This window comes from Balaenoptera borealis (assembly GCF_965194805.1).
Source record: "Balaenoptera borealis genome assembly, chromosome: 18".
NCBI lineage: Eukaryota > Metazoa > Chordata > Mammalia > Artiodactyla > Balaenopteridae > Balaenoptera > Balaenoptera borealis.
This window is the reverse complement of record NC_138877.1, coordinates 6,582,870-6,602,459: the sequence shown is the minus strand read 5'-3', so window position 1 is coordinate 6,602,459 and position 19,590 is coordinate 6,582,870. Positions and strand designations below refer to the sequence as shown.

Here is a 19,590-nt window from a genome sequence, read left to right as displayed (position 1 = left end):
GTAGGAAAAGTTATACCACATCCCCTTCAACAAAATTATGTATGTGCTACAGATGACATGGCAAAAGGAAACAAATGACCACACTATGTGGCCAGATTTTTTAATGTGAAACAGCCATGTAACCACAGCTTTCTTCTTTCAACTGTCAGAAAGCACAGTTACAAGTAAACAGAATACATTTTTTATCCATAATGCCAGTTCTTAAAGGAGTCATGATCCAAAAGATACTGGAATGTGGACTCAAGTCTTCTCCCTCCTTACTTCCTCTCAGGATATATTCAGGAAAATCTTTAACAAATTAAAAACCACTGCAAAGAATGGAATGTTTCTTTCCTGCCCCCATACAAGAAAATGATACATACATTTTCCTTCCCCCAAAACATAAACTAATTAATAGACCTCGCAAAATGGATTTATTTTTACTCTGAAACAACTTACACTTTAATAATCATTTGTTAGGATGTAATTAAAATATTTTGGTTCTTTGCAATATTTGAACTAAAAAACAATTCTTTAAGTATATATTAGAAAGGGGCAAAAAAAGAAAATATTCCCCATTTAAGTAAAAGTTACCTGAAAATTTATTTTGAAGACTAGTTCCTTAAGGAACATGGAATCCCACCTTCAAGCAAAAGCATTTGTTTAGGGAAATAATTACATATTGACAAATGACACACAGTCACACTGGAGTATGCAAAACAAAACAAAACACAACAAAAAACCAAGACTGGAAAGAAATATACCAAGAGACGTGCTTTGGGTGGTGAAGTTACAGGGATTACTTTTCAATTTACTGAATTTTCCAAACCATCTTTACTCAGAAAGCATTATATTTTTTAAAGAAAAAAAAATTTAAGAGGAAAAAAACCTTTTATCGTAGTCTCAGCTACTTAAATTTCAGGTATTTACATGAGTCTTTCATCACCCACCTTCATCTCCGTCTATATACGTACATAACATGTTATTTCCTGACTTGTTACATAGTGACTCCATTTCTTTAAGGTACTTCTTTTATAAATGCAATAGGGTCTTTACGCTGAATGACTACAGGGCTAAATTTACATGTATTTTAAAATACAGAACTACTCTTCCACAGAGCAAAGGCATTTGTCAGACACAGCTTGCTTGCATCCTTTTCTTACCCCACTTTCTCTTCGTGAAATAGGCGTCCGCGTTAGGGTCATTGAAGTGTCTGCTCATCATGGTCTCTCCTCCAGCGTGGAAATCATATGCAAACACAAGAGCTTAAAATAAAACACAAACGCTCATTACTGCAATCTGGCTTCAAATAATGAAGCCCACTGGCAGAAAGACCATTACAAGTCACTCACAAGGCTCTGCAAAAGCTTTAGTGGTAAACACTTCACGCAAGGTCACGATATTTGAGTGCTGGATTTTCTTCCACATGTCCACCAATACCATGCACTTTGTGTTAACAAGACGAAAACCTGAAGAAGAAAAAATTTTCTGCTAACCTGTAAATGACATCTCCCCCTTATTTCATCAGAAATGTGCAGAAAAAGCCATGTTATACATCACTTATGAAATACTAATTTCCAAATGAAATAATATATGTATTATCCTTTAAATTCATGTTAAATAAATAAACTCATTTAGGAATGTTTGAATAATCTTAGCCTCACTAATATGCTCCTCAAAGAGGATAATTTATCTTCCTTACCATGTATCCTCCGAAGGCAATAAGGCAGATCATCTTTGCTATTTACAGCTTTGTAGCAGGACGTAATGTATCCAAAATTACTTGATTTCTGTATCCGGTTGGGTGGTGGCAGTGGTTCTAGAGGGAACAGGCTATGGTAGCTGTCAACTTCTGCAGGGACTGCTAGAGTAATTTGTAAGAAGATGACTTTAACTTGCAGACATTCACAAATCTCTCAGATCTCAAAGTAATGAAGAAGAAACCAACTCTATAAACCAGATATCAAACACACTCTGTATTCTAGAACAGTGTCGACATTTGTAACAATTCTATAGGAGACACTTGTCTCACTATCAATAAAAACAGGCATTATAAAACAACAAAAGAACAACTAGATTTCATGCACTCAAAAATATTTGTCTTTTATAACAGCACACCACTCGTTTCTCAGCTGTTAGAAACAATTCGCATTATTACTTACGAGATATTAACCATTTCTGATTCTGATGTAAAATAAAAATCAAGATAGTTTTTTTCTTTAAACATCTTATTTTGTACAAAACATATTTAGACAATGGTGTTAAGTATATGAAATTCTTTTTTAAAGAAATAGAAAACAAATAACAATAAACTGGAGTGTATATGTAATATGTCTGTGTATGTATATCGATTTCTATGTACAAATATAGCAATCTGTATCAAACTCTCAAACCATTCAGTGGAATAGCACAGTTTGAATACCTAGCAAAACACAAAAGAAAAAAACTAAAACAGCTTTACCACTATGCCTGCCATGTTCCCCTGTATTTCCTATTAAGAAATACAAGTGAAATGTCATTAAGAAATTCCAGAACACAGGTTCAAAATGACCCCTCTGCCTTTACCAAATATTTACACTCATTATCTCTTAGTTCTTGAAACAATTCTATGAGATAGGATTCCATATTTCATAAACAAGGAAAGTGAAAATCACACATCTAGAGAGGTAGTTGAGATACAAACCCAGGGTTCTGTTTCTGTAGTCTTGTGCTCTTAACCCCTAGATCAAATTTTGGCCATAGTGAAAAACAAACATCAATTCATTGTTAACTTTCAAACCAAGGTCAAGGCACGTTCTACTGAAAAAAGGCGGTATAAGGGAAGTATACACACAAGTGAATATAGCTGTAACTTTTGCCCATTTACTATTTTTTATTTGAACAATCAGTTCAATTTCCACAAAGAAACAAATGATGAATAAATGTTGTTTCCCAGTTTTTTGATAAGGGAAGTAATTAATTTCAAATTAGTAAAAATATATTGAGTATCCACTATGTATTAGTGAACACACGTTAATGAAATACGGGTTCTTATCAAGAGGCTTAGAGAAAAAGGATTGAGATTTACATAAAACAATACAGTACCAAGCAAAACAGCTTTTAAAAAAGTACAATTCACCATGGCACTGGTTCTTAAACTCTAGCACCCTTCAGAATTACCTAGAGGCTTGTTAAAACACAGTTTGCTGGGTCCCATGCCCAGAGTTTTGAGTCAGTAAGTAGGTCTAAACCAGGGCCCAAGGATTTGCAATTCTAACAAGTTCCCAGGTGATAATGAAAAGTTGCTGTTGGGTCAAGTGCTTTGAGAACCACTACACATGGAAATTCAAAGCCATGGAAAGGAAAGCCAGTTCCAAGGATATTAGGAAAGATCTTACAGAAGATTTGGCATGTTTACTACAAAATGATGGATAAGACTGCTTCCAGCGAGCTAAAACAAATGGAAAGAGTGGTCAGACAGCTAACAGACCACCAACAAGGACTCGAAATTTACTACACCAAACACCGGTACTCAGAGCATCAGCGTGACAAACAGACTGAGTGAGGGACACAATAAGCTAAAAATCTTACACGCTGAACTCCCTTCTCCCTCTGTCTACTTTTAGGCAAGTCATGAATTCTACACACTGAAGGAAAAAAATTGTGCTTCAGTGGAAAACAGTGCACCGTCTAAAGGATAACCCTCTGGTGTCTGATTCTGATTCTGTGGAAGATATTTTACACCCCTGTAAATAACTGATAAATACTGCACTGCAAAATAATTCTTGTCTATAGGCAATTCTGTCTGGTGAAGGCTTGACGGACTTCCCTCCTCCCCTGTGGAAAAGACAGTTTGCACATTTGTTTCAATATTCCTGATCTATGATGTGTCTTGTAATATATGATTGGCTCCCTCACAACTTAAATAAAATCTTTAGTACTTTTCTCCTTTTTATATCTGTACATCCTGATTTTAACCTTTTTTTTGGAAAATGATCTTTTAACCCTACATTTCCCAGTCTACTCTGAAATAATCATATGTGGCCTAATATTAACCTTGAAAACCAAATGTTTCCCTTAATAGACAGGAATATTCACTTGTTGTTCTGCTGTTCTTTGTTTCTAGTTCAGTTTAACAAATGCACAAAATTAAGTACCAATAAAGGGAACAGGGGTGCCTCAATCACTGTTTGGCATCAAAAATCAAAGTAAAGAAAACCAACTTGGAAGATCCCAGACAAATGCACTCCTTAGTTTAGCCCAATTTTTAGTCTGGGGCTCAGTTCAACCAAATAATATTAAAAATAATGATAAAGAAAATTTTAGTTTCTTTCCTCTATTCAACCCAACGTCCCCTCAAAGAACATAGAGAATGAGAGACTGGATCTAAGATACTGAATGTCTGAGGTTCACCATGGTGAACCTATGGCAGAGTTTCTCAAGCTCAGCACTAGTGACATATTGGACCAGACGATCCTTTGTCGTCGGGGACTGTCCTGTGCCCTGCAGGGTGTTTAGCGGCATCCGTGGCCTCAACCCACTCGCAGCCAGGAGCACCCCGCTGCCAACTGTGACGATCAAAAATGCTCCAGACGTTGCCAAATGACCCATGAGGGGTAAAATCATTCCTGGCTGAGAACCACTGACCTACAGGAAATAAATTATGATTTGAGTTGAGAAGTACTAATTTGATGGAAGTATGAAGAATGGAAAGGAAAAGGGAAAGGAAAAAGTCAGTAAGACCAAGATTAATAAATGAGTCAAAATGAGTCAAAGGTTAATAGTAAACATGAGACATGAAAAAGATCAGAGAGAGAGCAGCGACAGAAAAAACCACTTATTAAACCTTGTTTGAACACGGGCGCACAGAATTGGCTTAACCACAATCTTTAGTTTGTGACACTCAAATCACTAGTTCATGTCTATGCATGGCCTGCTTTTATTCAGTTAATTATTCTTAATAATATGGTAAGCATCTGCAAACTTGGCACACAAAACGAAGGCTCAGACCTTGACTTGAATGGTCATCTAAATACATGGTTCTCTACCAACCTCTGCCTTCCTTCTCTCTCTTCCTTCCCTTTTTATATAGTTTCATTATACCTATATGTATTCCTCAAAAGTTTATTATGTATGTGTATGTATATATGCATATACACATGCATTTATTGATAATGTAAATACATATATAAATTTCAACTTTATAAAAAGGTATCATGCTCTATGTGGTCTCTCGCAGCTCACTTTTTAACTTAATATTACATTACTGAGATTCTTCCATATTACTGCTTTCTTTATGAAGTGTACTTTCTTCATTTAAACAGCTGTATAATATTCCATTGTCTGACAGTATCAGTTAATTCACCCACTGTCCTTCAAGATGAGCGTCTGGACTGATCAAAGTTTCTGCTATTGTAAGCAGTGATGTTATGGACACTTTATACATTTTCTAGTTAAAAATATATAGTTTACCTATATCTGGGAGCAGAACTGCTAGATCACAGGGTACACAGATATTCAACTTCGGGAATTTTCCAAAGTGGTAACACATTCACCAATTTATACGACCAACAGCAATGTACTGGAGAACCTGTGGATCCATATCCTAATACTGCACACGGTCAGACTTTCCAATGATATCTTATTTGTCCTTCCCTAATCACCAATGATGTTCAACATTTCTTCATAGATTTTTCGTTGTATGAATGTCCACTTTCTTGAAATGCTTATTCCTACCTTTTGGCCATTTTTCTGTTTTGTTGTGTTTTTTTTTTTCAGGCTCTTACTAATTTGTGGTTTTTATCTTCTTTGTCAATTGTGTAAATATCTTCTTCAAGTTTTTTCTTTACTATAGAAATCTTTGGAGTGTTTTTAATTTTTTTTATATTAATTAATTAATTAATTTTTGGCTGCCTTGGGTCTTTGCTGCTGTGTGCGGGCTTTCTCTAGTTGCGGCGAGCGGGGGCTACTCTTTGTTGCGGTGCGTGAGCTTCTCATTGCAGTGGCTTCTCTTGTTGTGGAGCACCAGCTCTAGGTGTGCGGGCTCAGTAGTTGTGGCACTCAGGCTCAGTAGTTGTGGCGCACAGGCTCAGTTGCACCATGGCATGTGGGATCTTCCCGCACCAGGGCTGGAACCCGTGTCCCCTGCATTGGCAGGCAGATTCTTAACCACTGCACCACCAGGGAAGTCCCTTTAATCGTAATTCAGTAAAATTTATCAGTACTTTCTTTAAGAGTCAAGAATCTTTGCCTCCAGTGTAGGAAATCTTTCTCTACTGAAAGATTAAATTTACTCATTTGTATTTCATAGTACGAATTTTAAAGTTCTGCTTTTGACATTTAAATTCTTAATCTATTTGGAACTGGTTTTTGCATGTGGTTTGAGATCATGATACAATTGTAACAATACAATCTTTTACCATAAAGAAAACCATTTTTTCCAATGCCTTCCTTTCCCCACTGATTAGCCACCTCTATCACAGAATGTGTCTAGGTTCTCCCTAGTCTGTTCCAGTAATCAATTTGTCTAACCCAGTGCCATTACAACACTGTTTCAGTTACTACAGACTCAAACCAAGCCTCCCTTCCCCAATACACCCAGAATCCTAATCATAATCTTCCAAGTGCTTCAGGTAGTCTTGGACCTTTACTCTTTGATATATTTATCATATACTATGAAAAGCTCTGCTATGCTGTAATATAATAAAAAAATAAAACCAAATCTTGATTAGAAGTGTGGAACTTTCAGCCAACCCCCCAACCTTCCACAGAGGGGAGAGAGGCTGGAGACTGAGTCAGTCACCAAGAGCCAGAGATTTAATCAACCACACCAAGACAATGAAACATTCATAAGAACTCCTAAACAGAGGGCTTCAGAGGGCTTCCAGGTTGGTGAGCATGAGGAGGTGCTGGGAGGGTGGCATACCTGGAGAGGGCACGGAAGTTCCCCACACCCCACTCTATCCCCACACTTTGCCCCATGTATCTCTTCCATTTGGCTGTTCCTTGAGTTGTACTCTTTATAATAAGCCAGTAATAGTTTACAAAGTGCTTTGCCGAGTTCTGTGGGTCATTCCAGCTAATCGCCGAACCTGAGGGCATGTTGTGGAAACCCCCAAATTTGTAGTTGGCCAGACAGAAGTTTAAGTAGCCTGGGTACCCCATTTCAGCTGGCATCTGAAGAAGGAGTGGTCTTATGGGACTGAGTCCTTAACAATTAAATTGTTAGGACACGAATTAGGTGTCAGAAGTATTATGAGTAAGAATAGCTCATGTGTTTTGACTGAAATTATACTGAATCTATAGATCAGTTTACAAAAATTAGTTTACAATCATTATGTCCTCCTATTCATGAATATCGTATTTCACTCTCTATATTTATCTTATTTAACACCTCTTAGTAAATCTCTGCCACTGATATCTTAAACATCTTTTGTTGTATTTATTCCTAGGTACTGATATTCTGAAGCCATTGTAAATAGCATCTTCTCTTTTAATTTTTTTTTTTTTTTTTTTACCCTAGCTAGGGCCTCAAAGACAACGCTTAGTAATAAGGAAAATTCCAACGTGAACATTTCCAAGGCTATGACAGATACGTGTCCTGCCCAGTCTTAAGACATAACAGCCAGACAGACATATCCCTTTGAATTCTTTAGCGATCAAGAAGATACACAGTGGACTACGCTGAATCCGTGATTACAACCAGGTGTTTTGAGATTATCGCTACAGCAAATGTATTCCTACTGTATTATTTATAAAGTTTTCCTAAATTACACCACATTTCATTGTGCCTATACCGATGAAGCTAGGGAAAGAGATTTTAATACTCTCTGAGAAACATCATGGTACAGTCAGAAAAACCGAGGTTTAAATCCTGACTCGGTCAGATAATTACTAGCCACTTGTTCTTAGAGGCAAGTTACTTAACCTGCCTGTTAACTTCAGTTTCCTCATATGTAAAACAGAGGTGATAATATTAGTATCTATACCACAGGAGTTCCCGTGAGGAAAAAACTTACACACAGAAAGCCTTAGTACCCTGTCTGGCATGCCGCAGCCTCAATAATAATAACACTCACCTCCCCACCCCTACTTAAGTACCTATACTTCATCGTTTCAAAAGATAATAATATTCTAGTGCACGATGAGGTAAATCACCATGAATTCTAAAACTACCTATTTTTTGGATGAACTAGAACCTTGTCACATGTAGAATTCTTTGAAAAAAACTAGATGATCAATGGCATCTTGGAATTCTTCTTAAGTAGGTTTCAAATAAATATAGTCATAAAATAGTAATTAGATAGCTTAAGGCATAAAAACATGTAGGACTACATAAGGATTATACTCTCCTTTAAAAGGATCAGTCAACTTGCATTTTACCTGGCATATCTGCTTGATCAATCTGAGCCATTGTTATTAAATGTCTGTTAATCAGCTCCTAAGAAAAGAAAATACGTATATTTACATCTAAACACAGCTTCTGAAATCTGGACTTTCTATTGCAACTGAATAGCCTGAGTACTAATATTTTTGGCATGTGTACTTTTTAATGTTGATATCAGGAAATAACATTTCCAATAATGTGAAATGTCTAAATTCCCGTCCTAGATAGACCTGCCCATAGCTACGGTGGGTTTCAAGTAGCAGTGCTATAACCCAGAGCATATGGCTAGCTCTGTGGCCAAGCTCGTCGATAACTCACTCTACAAACATTATACTGGTGCAACTTACTTCTGTGAAATAAAAACATTTCTGAGAAACTAAGAGTAAAATAAAATTCTACATATCAAATAATACCTGACAAAAAAACTAAATAATTTTATAAAACCTACTTTACAGAAAATATTGAGCTGCCTTAAAATGAAGTTCATTTCTAGGCCAAACTACTTATTAGGCAACTACTACAGATATTGGCAAAAAGTGGTCTAGTGGTTAGAAACCATTTAAGTTATTTATTTATATACTTCAGAGACCTTCCAGTGCACGGGATGTGCGGTGCAGAGAGGTGGCCCATCTAAATAGCTACTCCATGTTCTACATCCAAACACAGTTACTTGCAACTTTCTTTAAAAATGGGTTTCCTTAAATAAATATATCGATTAGTCTCATAAACTCTAAATTCTATCTTCTTTAGTACAGCATATTTGATTAAATAATACAATTTGAAAGGAGCTCTGTTCTTTCTCCAGTTCTTTGCTAAAGCACGACAGACATTAAGTATTTCCACTCCGAACTCTGAAAGCATACCTGTCGGAGTTCATCAGCCATGAAGAAGGAAGGTGCATTCGCTTTTGGTTGCATATAAGCAACATGAGGTGCAGTTGGAGGATAAATATGGTAGTTTGGAAAAACCTGAAAGATAGGAAGGGGGAAAATATAATGATCAATTTTTCTCAATTTATAAGCTTTATCATTATTTCGATAAAGTCTGAATCTTTAAATGACAGTGATAAATTGATACTTTTAATCTTTAAATAATACTGAATTAAACACCTGAGAATAGCTGTTATTAGTACACCTTCTGAATGAATTCATTTTTAAAATAATCTTTATTGGAATAACCAATTTTTAAAAATCTAGTGAGAAAGGAAACATTTCTTCAGATACAGTAAAATTTTAGCTCCAATGAGAGGCAAAAGGAGCTCTTTGTAAGTATTTTTTTAAGGCAGCTGGAAGAGAGGAAGAAAGTAGATATTAAAGGTGCTTGGGCACAGTCAGATCATGTAGTAACTCTGCCGTGGACGCCCAAAGAACTGTCCTCTTCAAGGGTTTCTAGCGACCAAACTAAACAAAGTGTTATCTAGATACTTGTTAACACTTCAAACTAGAACAGCAAAGAGGACCAACATACTCTGGGTCAGCAGTGGAGGTGAACAGAAGGGTAGGACAATATACCTTCCAATCAAACTGCAACAAAGTTACTAAATTCTGCTTCCAGCTTCTTGTCTTTGCCTCTTCCAATTGGAATCTTCTCACCACCCTGCTTTTTTCCCTTCTTCCTCTGCCTCTCCTTCCCTTCAACTGGTCCACGATACAAAATCAAGTACGTCCTAAAATATCTTTTGTTTTATTCTTTCATTTTTAAAGCCAAAACAAACATTTTTTTTTTTCTCTTTTAAAAATGAATTCAGTTGATTTCTGTTGCCCTCATGTGACTATTCTGCTCTGGACCTCAACCAGAGTGATTTTGCAATACTTGTAAGGTTTCCTTTAACCTATACCTGAAGGGAGAATACTGCCTCCTTTTTCTTGCCTTGGTTTCCTTACATCAGGTAGTACAGTTGGGCTTGCTTACCTCAGGTTTACCAGGAGCATATTTTTAAGAGTGGTTTGAAGGGTAAAAACATTACAAAAATGTGCCACATATAATCTCCACAAAAACAACTGAGACAGTTTTGTGACAAAAGAACCTCTTCATAGATTAAACTAACTTTTTTCTACAAATATGATAAAATAAAAAACGTAAGTAATTATAAAATATAATAACCCCTCCCCCCAAAAGTAAAACATTGATGGAATTCTTACTTGAAAGAACCAAGGAAAGTCTCTACTCTACCTCAATTATTTGACCTTCAGTTCGGCAAGCTGTTCTGTGATAACTTTTGAAAGATCTCTGACCAAAAACAAAAACAAAACAAAAAACTATTAGCTATTTTATTATTTTTTAGAAAGCATTTTACATGATTTACAAGTACTTCTATAAATGTTTTCACATTTATTTCTCATACGATGGTCGTGTGCTTAAACCCCATTTACAATCGGGGGACCAGTCTCAGAGGTACTAAGATTCAAGAGTCACAAACCAATGGCGGAACTGGGACTCTTAAAAAGGAAAAATAAAAATCTGTTGTCTTTCCACTCAAACTGCCTTTTAGTAAAATATTAAATGTAATCAAAATAAATCATTAATTCAACTTACGGGGTCAAAATCTGCTTACCAAAATCCAAACATACTTTTCATCTAAGCCTGTCAGTTATGATTTTGTCAAATATCTACAGTTTAGACCAGCATTCATATTTTAATGGAATTTGGCTTTCTTACTCATGAGATCTTCATCTACTACTTATTTTTTCTATAGTTAAATAATTTTTGAACATGGACAAAATTATGAAACTAAAAATGTACAATTTACGGAACCTGACGCTTCCCTCTCGGCCCCCTCCCCCTCTCCTCTCCTCATAGTCCTTTGGGAGCTCTTTCTTTACCCATAATCAGGGCTCCCTAAACCTCCTCCCTCCTTACTAGTGACCCATACTGGAGGCCTCCTATCACTGTGTCCTCCACTATCCAGAGTTCTAGCTATTAAGTCACTGCCTCGCCTAAGCAAGCATTTATCATCGGTTTGCTTTCAGCAACTACTGATAAGAATCCATCTACTTCTCTAACTTCAGAGGTGAAACTACCTATATCTATAAACAAAAGTCAGCAAACATCAACTCCAGCTAGCACAAGTACTAGGTAACCCCATAAGCAAAACATGCCATAAAGTACTAAACTAGAGCTTAAATATAACTTCTGATTATAAGCAGATTTGTCCAAAACTAGAGTTATTATTAATGCAGAAACAGATTACTCTGAAGAGGTAAGAAGAGATTAGAATTATCATCTAAGTCAGAAATTAATTACTTTTTCACATCACAGTAAAAAGATACAGGACTGGGTAAACCTCCTCAATAATCTCATTAATAAGAAGGAGCTGTTATAAGAGCCCTCTCTTTTCTCCTTTAAATGCAGACATACCATTCCAGTCAAAGGTGCTGGAGTTGTGTCTGTATAGAAGTAAGTCGTCCCACCGACGGTTTCCTTTTGGATCACCTGACCAGAAGATGGAGTCTGAGAAACAGGATTATTAACCGGTGTAGAGGCACTAGAAGGCACCATGTAAGTTGCTGGATTTGGAGTGTGACTTCTTCTTCTGGGCGCAGGAGAAGTATGCGGAGTGATCTTGGGGGAGTGAAGAGGGGAAGATCCAGCAGACAACGACATTCCTGAAGAAGATGTAAGAATGTTTCTTAGAAAGCAAAAACTGGTTTCAGAGAAAAAAATCTGGAAAATAAAATGCAAACGTTCATTTGGAAGAAACATCTTTAGCAAAATTCTTTAAGTTCGAAAATAAAAGACAATTTTATCTTGTTTTAGAGAAAGCTCTGATTAAAAGCAAATGTAAAGAATTTCTTTTTTTCAAATATAGTCATTCCCAAATAAATTAGGATATTTACTGTAAGAATACGTTTCCTCCATATCAAGGTTTACATGAGAATCTTCAATAATAAGAATTACTGATAACTTAATAAATTAATTTAATCAAAAAGTGAGAAATAACTGGGACTCTATAAAATTATGCCTTTTATAAAAGCCTTTCTTTAATAAAAGGCATAATTCCTTTTTTGTAAAGAATCATTTAAAATTATGGCTATTAACAATACAAATATCACATATCCCTAAAATATTTTAGTATCAAAAAATCAAATTATTTAATGAGATTTATTAGATTTCTTTTGGCCAAATACTACTAACAGAATGGTTTGAAAAAACAAAAAAAAACTAAGTCTAGTCTTAGTTGAAATACATGGCAGCTTAAATACCGTATTTTTTTTTAAATCAAGAAGTATACTGTTTTGATGCCTTTTGTCTTTAAATAGGCATAGGCTATACAGTAGACAACTGAGAATTTCTGCAGATGCATACTCCGCTCTAGTGCGAGTTTTACCCAAACACAACTAGCAAGAAACCACTGTACGCAGAGCATCCTCTATCATGAATCTACGGTGAAGAAAGGGAAAGGACAATTGTCTTCACCCTTCAGGAGATCCCAAGCTATCTGAGAAAACAAGACCAGGTCACATGTAAAAGACATGAAATGGCTTACAAAAACACTCAAATATGAACTAATATACTGTAAACTACATGCCTAAATACAGATGGAATGCAAATTAAGTAAAACCGGGTACAGTTAATCAAAGGCTTAATGGAGGTGATCAGTTCTGAGCAGAGACTGAAAATGGTTTCTCGAGCTACAGTTAGTTATACTTCCTGAAAGAATTAGCTTATCCAGGAACTATTTTCTGGCTATTTGGGGAACAACTAAAAACCTTCACCTGAAGTAATATGCCATCTCACAATTCAAGAAAAAAGTTACCAAAATGCTCTGGTCACAGAAATATGATTAACAGGGGTATGAATTTCAATTGCTAAGAATTCATAAAACACACTTTTTTGAAAAGATGTAGGTGAATAAAAATAAGGTTGAGAACTGAGATAATACTTATTTTTACTCTGGATAGCCCTCTGTATTTTCTAAAGAGCCCTGACATAATTATTTTGTCTGATTTTCTGAGCAACTGAGGTAGGCCAGGTAACAAGCACCGCAGTACAGATCAGAAATTTACACATCGGGGGTCTGTTATCTGACCAAGGACATATGTGCACAGCCAACAGCAAAGCCAGGCTTCAAACCGAATTCTCCAAACTTCCAGTTTAATACTCTTCCTGCTATATAACACAATGTCTACTGCACTGACATTAAAATAGGCCAGGAATTTCGCAAGTATGTCTTAAATACATCTAAGAGAAACTTTAAAAGTCTAAAACCCTTTAGAAAAATACTTATAAGGAAGCCAAGCTATTATATTAACATATGAGCCTAATTTTTAAAAAACTTTTCCAGAGTTCTGTGTTTTTTCTAACTCTGTATATTATACACTTAATTGTAGGTCAATCCATACTGCAAAAATTTGGAGGATTATTCAACTATTTTCAAAAGATACATACTCCCCACTCATCTAATATGAAATGCATCTACACAGTTTTCCTAAAGCTAGTCTCTAAGCCCTTCCAATATAAAACTGGCCAAGTCACCAAAAATGAGTAAATTTGTTTACTACCTTTAAATTAAATAACAGCAGCAAATACAGCTACCAATTCTTAAGCACTTTCCATATGTCAGGCAGTAATAAAAGTGCTTCACATATACCAGACTATTTAATCCTCACAACAACCCTGTGAGGTAGGTATATCAACAGTCACCTCACAGAGGAAGAAACTAACTTAAAAATAATTTTTAAAAATTTATTTTAAGGGCAAATACAGGTTACTGAACAAAAGAATCAAGATTGAAACTCAGGTCTATTAGATTCCAAAGCCTGTGCTCTTAGCCAATATTCAATACAGCTGCCCAACCCCTAAGCCATATACTAGAGAACAGAAAGGGGGTCCATTACACTTAGGAGCATTAGTGTGACAACTTAAACGATGTGTGGGAGCGGGATGGGGGAAGTGGGGTGCAGCAGGAGAGGAGGGGAAGAGTCTGACACCAGAGCAGGTGTACAAGTGAAACAAAAGGTAGAATCTCTCCTTAAGGCTAAATACGTGGAAAAAGACTACCCAAAACAATCTAGTAGAGTTTACAGGTTGTAAGTTACAAGCTTTCTCTTCAGAATTTTAAATTTTGTGGCTATTCTAGTACAAAGTTTCAGCACTGACATTTTAGTATATCTGAGCTGAGGCTGGCTGGAATGATCTAAACACATACAAAATAAAACATGTAAAACAATAATAAGGATCACCACCCGTAAGGGTAACAGAATATTTAAATTGTATGGGAAGCTAGAAAGGAAACTGACCTCTAAATTACTGAAACATCCAGCCACAAAAGGCACAGCTTTGTGCCACCAAAATATTTTGCAAACATGTATACAGAATTGAGTAAAATACACACATATCTGCTTGGAGAGAGTTATTCTGTACTTGGTATTCTGAAGATGATAACCACAACACACTTAATATTAACTGCCTGCATATAACACTAAATTATAGACAGCACAAAGGAGCAGAACCTTACTACAGAAATCAGTAACTAAAAATAAAGGTGAAGTAAAATGAACAGATTCAATTTCATCTCTCTCACATGTAAATATTCCTTTATAAGTTCCATCTTCCCTTATATGGGGGGTGGTGGAGGCAGAGGTGCTACTTGTGGTTATTACAACAGTTTGCTATCAATTAGTACTCGATCACCGGAACACTTAAGCAAACATAGCAACACACTGAGGATACCATGAGAGACAAAACAAGAAGAATGAAAATCTGTATTTAAAAAAAATCTGAATTAAAAATATTTCATTTGTGTATTTATTTTTTGTATTACTTTTGTAATTAACTCTTAAAATGACATTTTGGTGAGATCATATACAATAATTACACTATAATTTCTTATTAAGTGAATATGCAAACTGAGATATTTAAGTCATGTATAAGTTAATTGCTTTAGAACATTTGAAACAATCCTTCTTATAAGTACCCAATTCAAAGAAAAGTGAGGAACAATACAGAAATGCCCACTGGACGAATTAACCAGAGCAATGAACAAAATAAAGAAATGAAATTTTTAAAATTTAAGGTTAACTTATGAAGGTAAAAGTATCAGTGTTTCTGGATGACATAATTCTATACCTGAAAAACCCAAGGAAACAAACAAAAAAGACTCTTGTAAATAATGACAGAATGCATAAAATAAATGGCTCCAATATTACGATATACCAAATGAACATCATTCCTAAATACAAACATCCACTTAAGATAATCGTATTTCTGGGAAATCAGAGACTGACCTAAAACAAATACTCTCCCTCAACCCCAACCAAAATTATGAACACATAGAACTGTGAGATAAACTACAATACTCACATTTTAAAACATAGCTGAAATCAAAAGAATAGCAACAAAAGCAAAAACTCCAAGAGCAAGAAATTACGGCAAAATTTTGAACTAGAGATTGTACTGTGGGAACTTTGGAAAACCACATCCCAGGCCAGATATAGTATCTACAAGTTGAGGCTTTCATGTTCACATAGGCATATGAAACATGGCCTTCAGCACGTAAAATGTGGAGAATGAAATTCAAATCCCAGTGTAAAGCCAGGAGTCTGGAAAAGCTGTACCATCAGGCAATGGTGGAGGAGAAAACTTCTACCTGTCAGCCCACAGGCAATAGGTAGGCTTGTTTGTGGAACAGAGATGGAGGAAAGGAAGAGGGCTGGGGCGGGGTTGGGGGGGGTGCGGGTGTCAGGAGAAATGGAAAGCTAATGCCTGCACCATGCACAGGTACAGGAGAGAAAAATCCCCAGGAGATTCTGTGTGATAGGGATCCCAGTGGGTAATTATAAAACTTAAACTGCACTGGCAATGGACACCTGGGTAAAGCAAACACCAGCTATTTCGACAAACAAAAATGATCTACAACCCACAGCACACATGATCTCTCCCCAGAAAATAATCCCATGTGAAAAGAACTCCCAAAATGAGAATCAAATATGCACAATACATTGAGAATTAGCACCCTGAAAACAATGAATCCCAGATAACAGAACCCTATAAAGGAGATTTTTAAAAAACCTACAACTAAAATGATTAAGGACATGAAAAACGTGACAAACATTTGTCCTTCTTAAACAGAACTATATTCTATAAGAGTAAAAATTATAACCATTAAAATTAAAGGGGAGGGGCTTCCCTGGTGGCGCAGTGGTTGAGAATCTGCCTGCCAATGCAGGGGACACGGGTTCGAGCCCTGGTCTGGGAAGATCCCACATGCCACGGAGCAACTGGGCCCGTGAGCCACAATTACTGAGCCTGCGCGTCTGGAGCCTGTGCTCCGCAACAAGAGAGGCCGCGATGGTGAGAGGCCCGCGCACCGCAATGAAGAGTGGTCCCCACTTGCCGCAACTAGAGAAAGCCCTCGCAAAGAAACGAAGACTCAACACAGTCATAAATAAATAAATAAATAAATAAAAGAACGTGAATTTCTTTAAAAAAAAAAAAAAAGAAAAAAAAATTAAAGGGGAAAAAACTTAACAGGTGAGTTAAATAGCAAGGTAGACACAAAGATAAGAAAAGTAAACCAGAGAAGAATCTAGAAACAAAGCTTGGAAAATATAAAAGACTGGTTAAGATACACAAAAGGTAGAATGAGAAGGCAAATTTCCAGGATAAAGAAAATACTGGAGAAGCAATATTCGAAGAAAAGCTTTGGGATATTCAAGAACTAGGAAATCCTCATTCAAGAAATCCTAAACAAGAGTTCTCAACAGAATAAGTAAAAACAAATCCCTTTCAATCAATCAGGTGAAACTGTTGCATGCCAAAGATAAAGAGAAAAACCTAAAAAGCTACAAAAGCAAAAAAAGATAAATTATCTTTAAAAAAAAAAAGGACAATTACATTAACAGGAGACTGTATCAGCAACGCTAGACAATGAAAAAATATGCTCAAAGTAAGGAAAATAAAGGTCATCTTAAAGTTTACACACAATTTGCAAATGAGGGGAAAAATAAAGACATTTTTAAGGTGATTCACATCTCCTTGGTGAAAGAACAATTAAATGATCAACTTCAATACAGAAGAAAACTCCTTCCCCAAAAAGCACAGAATAAAAGAATGTATGGGTAAATCTGAATAAGCACTGACAGTGAAACAATTAGGCTGAGATAGGTTCAAGTCAAAGTGTAATTAAAATTCTAGGTTAGGGCTTCCCTGGTGGCGCAGTGGTTGAGAATTTGCCTGCCAATGCAGGGCACACGGGTTCGAGCCCTGGTCTGGGAAGATCCCACATGCCGCGGAGCAACTAGGCCCGTGAGCCACAACTACTGAGCCTGCGCGTCTGGAGCATGTGCTCCGCAACAAGAGAGGCCGCGATAGTGAGAGGCCCACGCACCACGATGAAGAGTGGTCCCCGCTTGCCGCAACTAGAGAAAGCCCTCGCACAGAAACGAAGACCCAACACAGCCATAAATAAATAAATAAATAAATAAAATTTACTTAAAAAAAAAAATTCTAGGTTACTGTAACACTGAAAGAGGGCAGGAAGGACTTCAACAAGTTCATACTGAGTAAAGCATGCATGGTAAAATTCTAGGGGTGACCATACATGAAACCAAAACATAGTATGTAACATCCAACCTCTACCCTACACCGTATACAAAAATCACCTCAAAAATCTAAATGCAGGAACTAACCTATAAAACTCTAAGAAAACCAGCATATACTTCATGATCTTCAGCTAAACAAGTGTTTCTTAAGTTGACACCTAAAGCACACATAACCAAAGGAAAAAGAAAAATAAATTAGACTTCACTAAAATTTTAAACTTTTTGTACTTCAGAGGAAACCATCAAGAAAGTGAAAAGCCAACCCACAGAAAGGGAGAAAATATTTACAAATCATATATTCAATAAAGGTCTAGTATATAGAATATATAAAGAACTCTTATAACTCAACAACAAAAATAACCAAATTTTAAAATTGGCAAAGGATTTGCATGGACATTTTTCCAAAGAAGATAAACAAATGGACAATAAGCATGTAAAAAGCAGCTCAACATCATTAGTCATTAGGAACATGCAAATCAAAACCACAGTGATACCACATTATACCTACTATGAAGGCTATAATCAAAAATAAGAACAGTAACAAGTGTTAGTGAGGAAGTGGAGAAAACGAAATCCTTACACATTGCTGGTGGGAGTGTAAAATAATGCAATCACTTTGAAAACAGTTTGGCAGTTCCTCAAATTGTTAAACACCAGCAATTCTACTCCTAAGTATGTTACCCAAGATAACTGAAAACATTATCTTCACACAAAAACCAGTACATGAATGTTCAAAGCAGCATTATGCATAACAGTCAGAAAGTGGAAACAACTCAAATGTCTATCAACTGATAAACGGGTGAACAAAATGTGATCTCGCCCATACAATGGAATACTATTCATCTGTATAAAGGAAAAAAATACTGATTCATGCTACAACATGGATGAAGCTTGAAAACATTGTTAAGTGAAAGAAGCCAGAGACAAAAAGGCCACACGTTGTATGATTCTATTCACACATAATGGCCAGAAGAGGCAAATCCATAAAGATATAAAGTAAATTAGTGGTTTCCAAGGACTGAGGAGAGGGGGAAATGGGGAGTGACTACTAATAGGTAGGTATGAAGTTTCTTTTTAGGGTTATGAAAATGTTGTGGAATTAGACCATGATGATGATGCCTTGAGAGTATACTAAACACCACTGAATTGTACACTTTAGAAGAGTGAATTTTATGATATGTGAATTACATCTCAACAAAAATAGTTAATACCTAAATTATTGCTGCAGGTGAGGGGAGAAGGATCAAGAAAACTCCATTAATCCAATGGGCATATGGGGGTGTGGGGGGGGGAGGAGAGAGAGAGAGGAAGTGTGAGTGTGTGTGTGTGTGTGTGTGTGTGTGTGTGTGTGTGTGTGTTGGAGAGGGGAGAGAGACAAACAGATTGCAAAACACGAAATTCCACTTACATTAACTAGCAATAAAAACCTAAAATATCTAGGCACAAACTTACCTAGAATGTGCAGGACTTACATGAAGAAAAAGGTAAAACTCTACTGTCAGAAACAAAAGATAACTTGAACAAAAGAAAATAAATACCTGTACCTATTTGTTGTAAAAATGTCAGTTCTACCCCTAACTAATCTAAAACCATAATGCTAGCTCAATAAGAAAACCAACAGAATTTTTAATTAGCCAAACCAATTATATTCATTGGAAAAATAAGCAGTAAGATAGCCAGGAAAATTACTAAAGTAAAGCAAGT

The 19,590-nt window shown here is 36.2% G+C and overlaps 1 protein-coding gene across 10 annotated transcripts in view; it reads right to left on the bottom strand.

The window, feature by feature from the left end:
* PAN3 (poly(A) specific ribonuclease subunit PAN3) overlaps positions 1-19,590 on the bottom strand; it is a gene marked incomplete at its 5' end in the record, with an annotated part of 117,835 nt that overhangs the window by 22,918 nt on the left and 75,327 nt on the right. For 6 of the 10 annotated variants that reach the window (XR_014236817.1, XR_014236818.1, XM_082365035.1 and 3 more), the window contains 7 exons: positions 1,143-1,244; positions 1,332-1,448; positions 1,682-1,843; positions 8,341-8,398; positions 9,208-9,312; positions 10,517-10,573; positions 11,702-11,949. Coding sequence is in view for 8 of the 10 variants with exons in the window: in XM_082365035.1 (XP_082221161.1) it covers positions 1,143-1,244; positions 1,332-1,448; positions 1,682-1,843; positions 8,341-8,398; positions 9,208-9,312; positions 10,517-10,573; positions 11,702-11,949 (849 nt within the window). The remainder of the gene's footprint in view (positions 1-1,142; positions 1,245-1,331; positions 1,449-1,681; positions 1,844-8,340; positions 8,399-9,207; positions 9,313-10,516; positions 10,574-11,701; positions 11,950-19,590) is intronic. The other 4 variants (XM_082365038.1, XM_082365040.1, XM_082365037.1 and 1 more) reach the window with 3 other exon arrangements.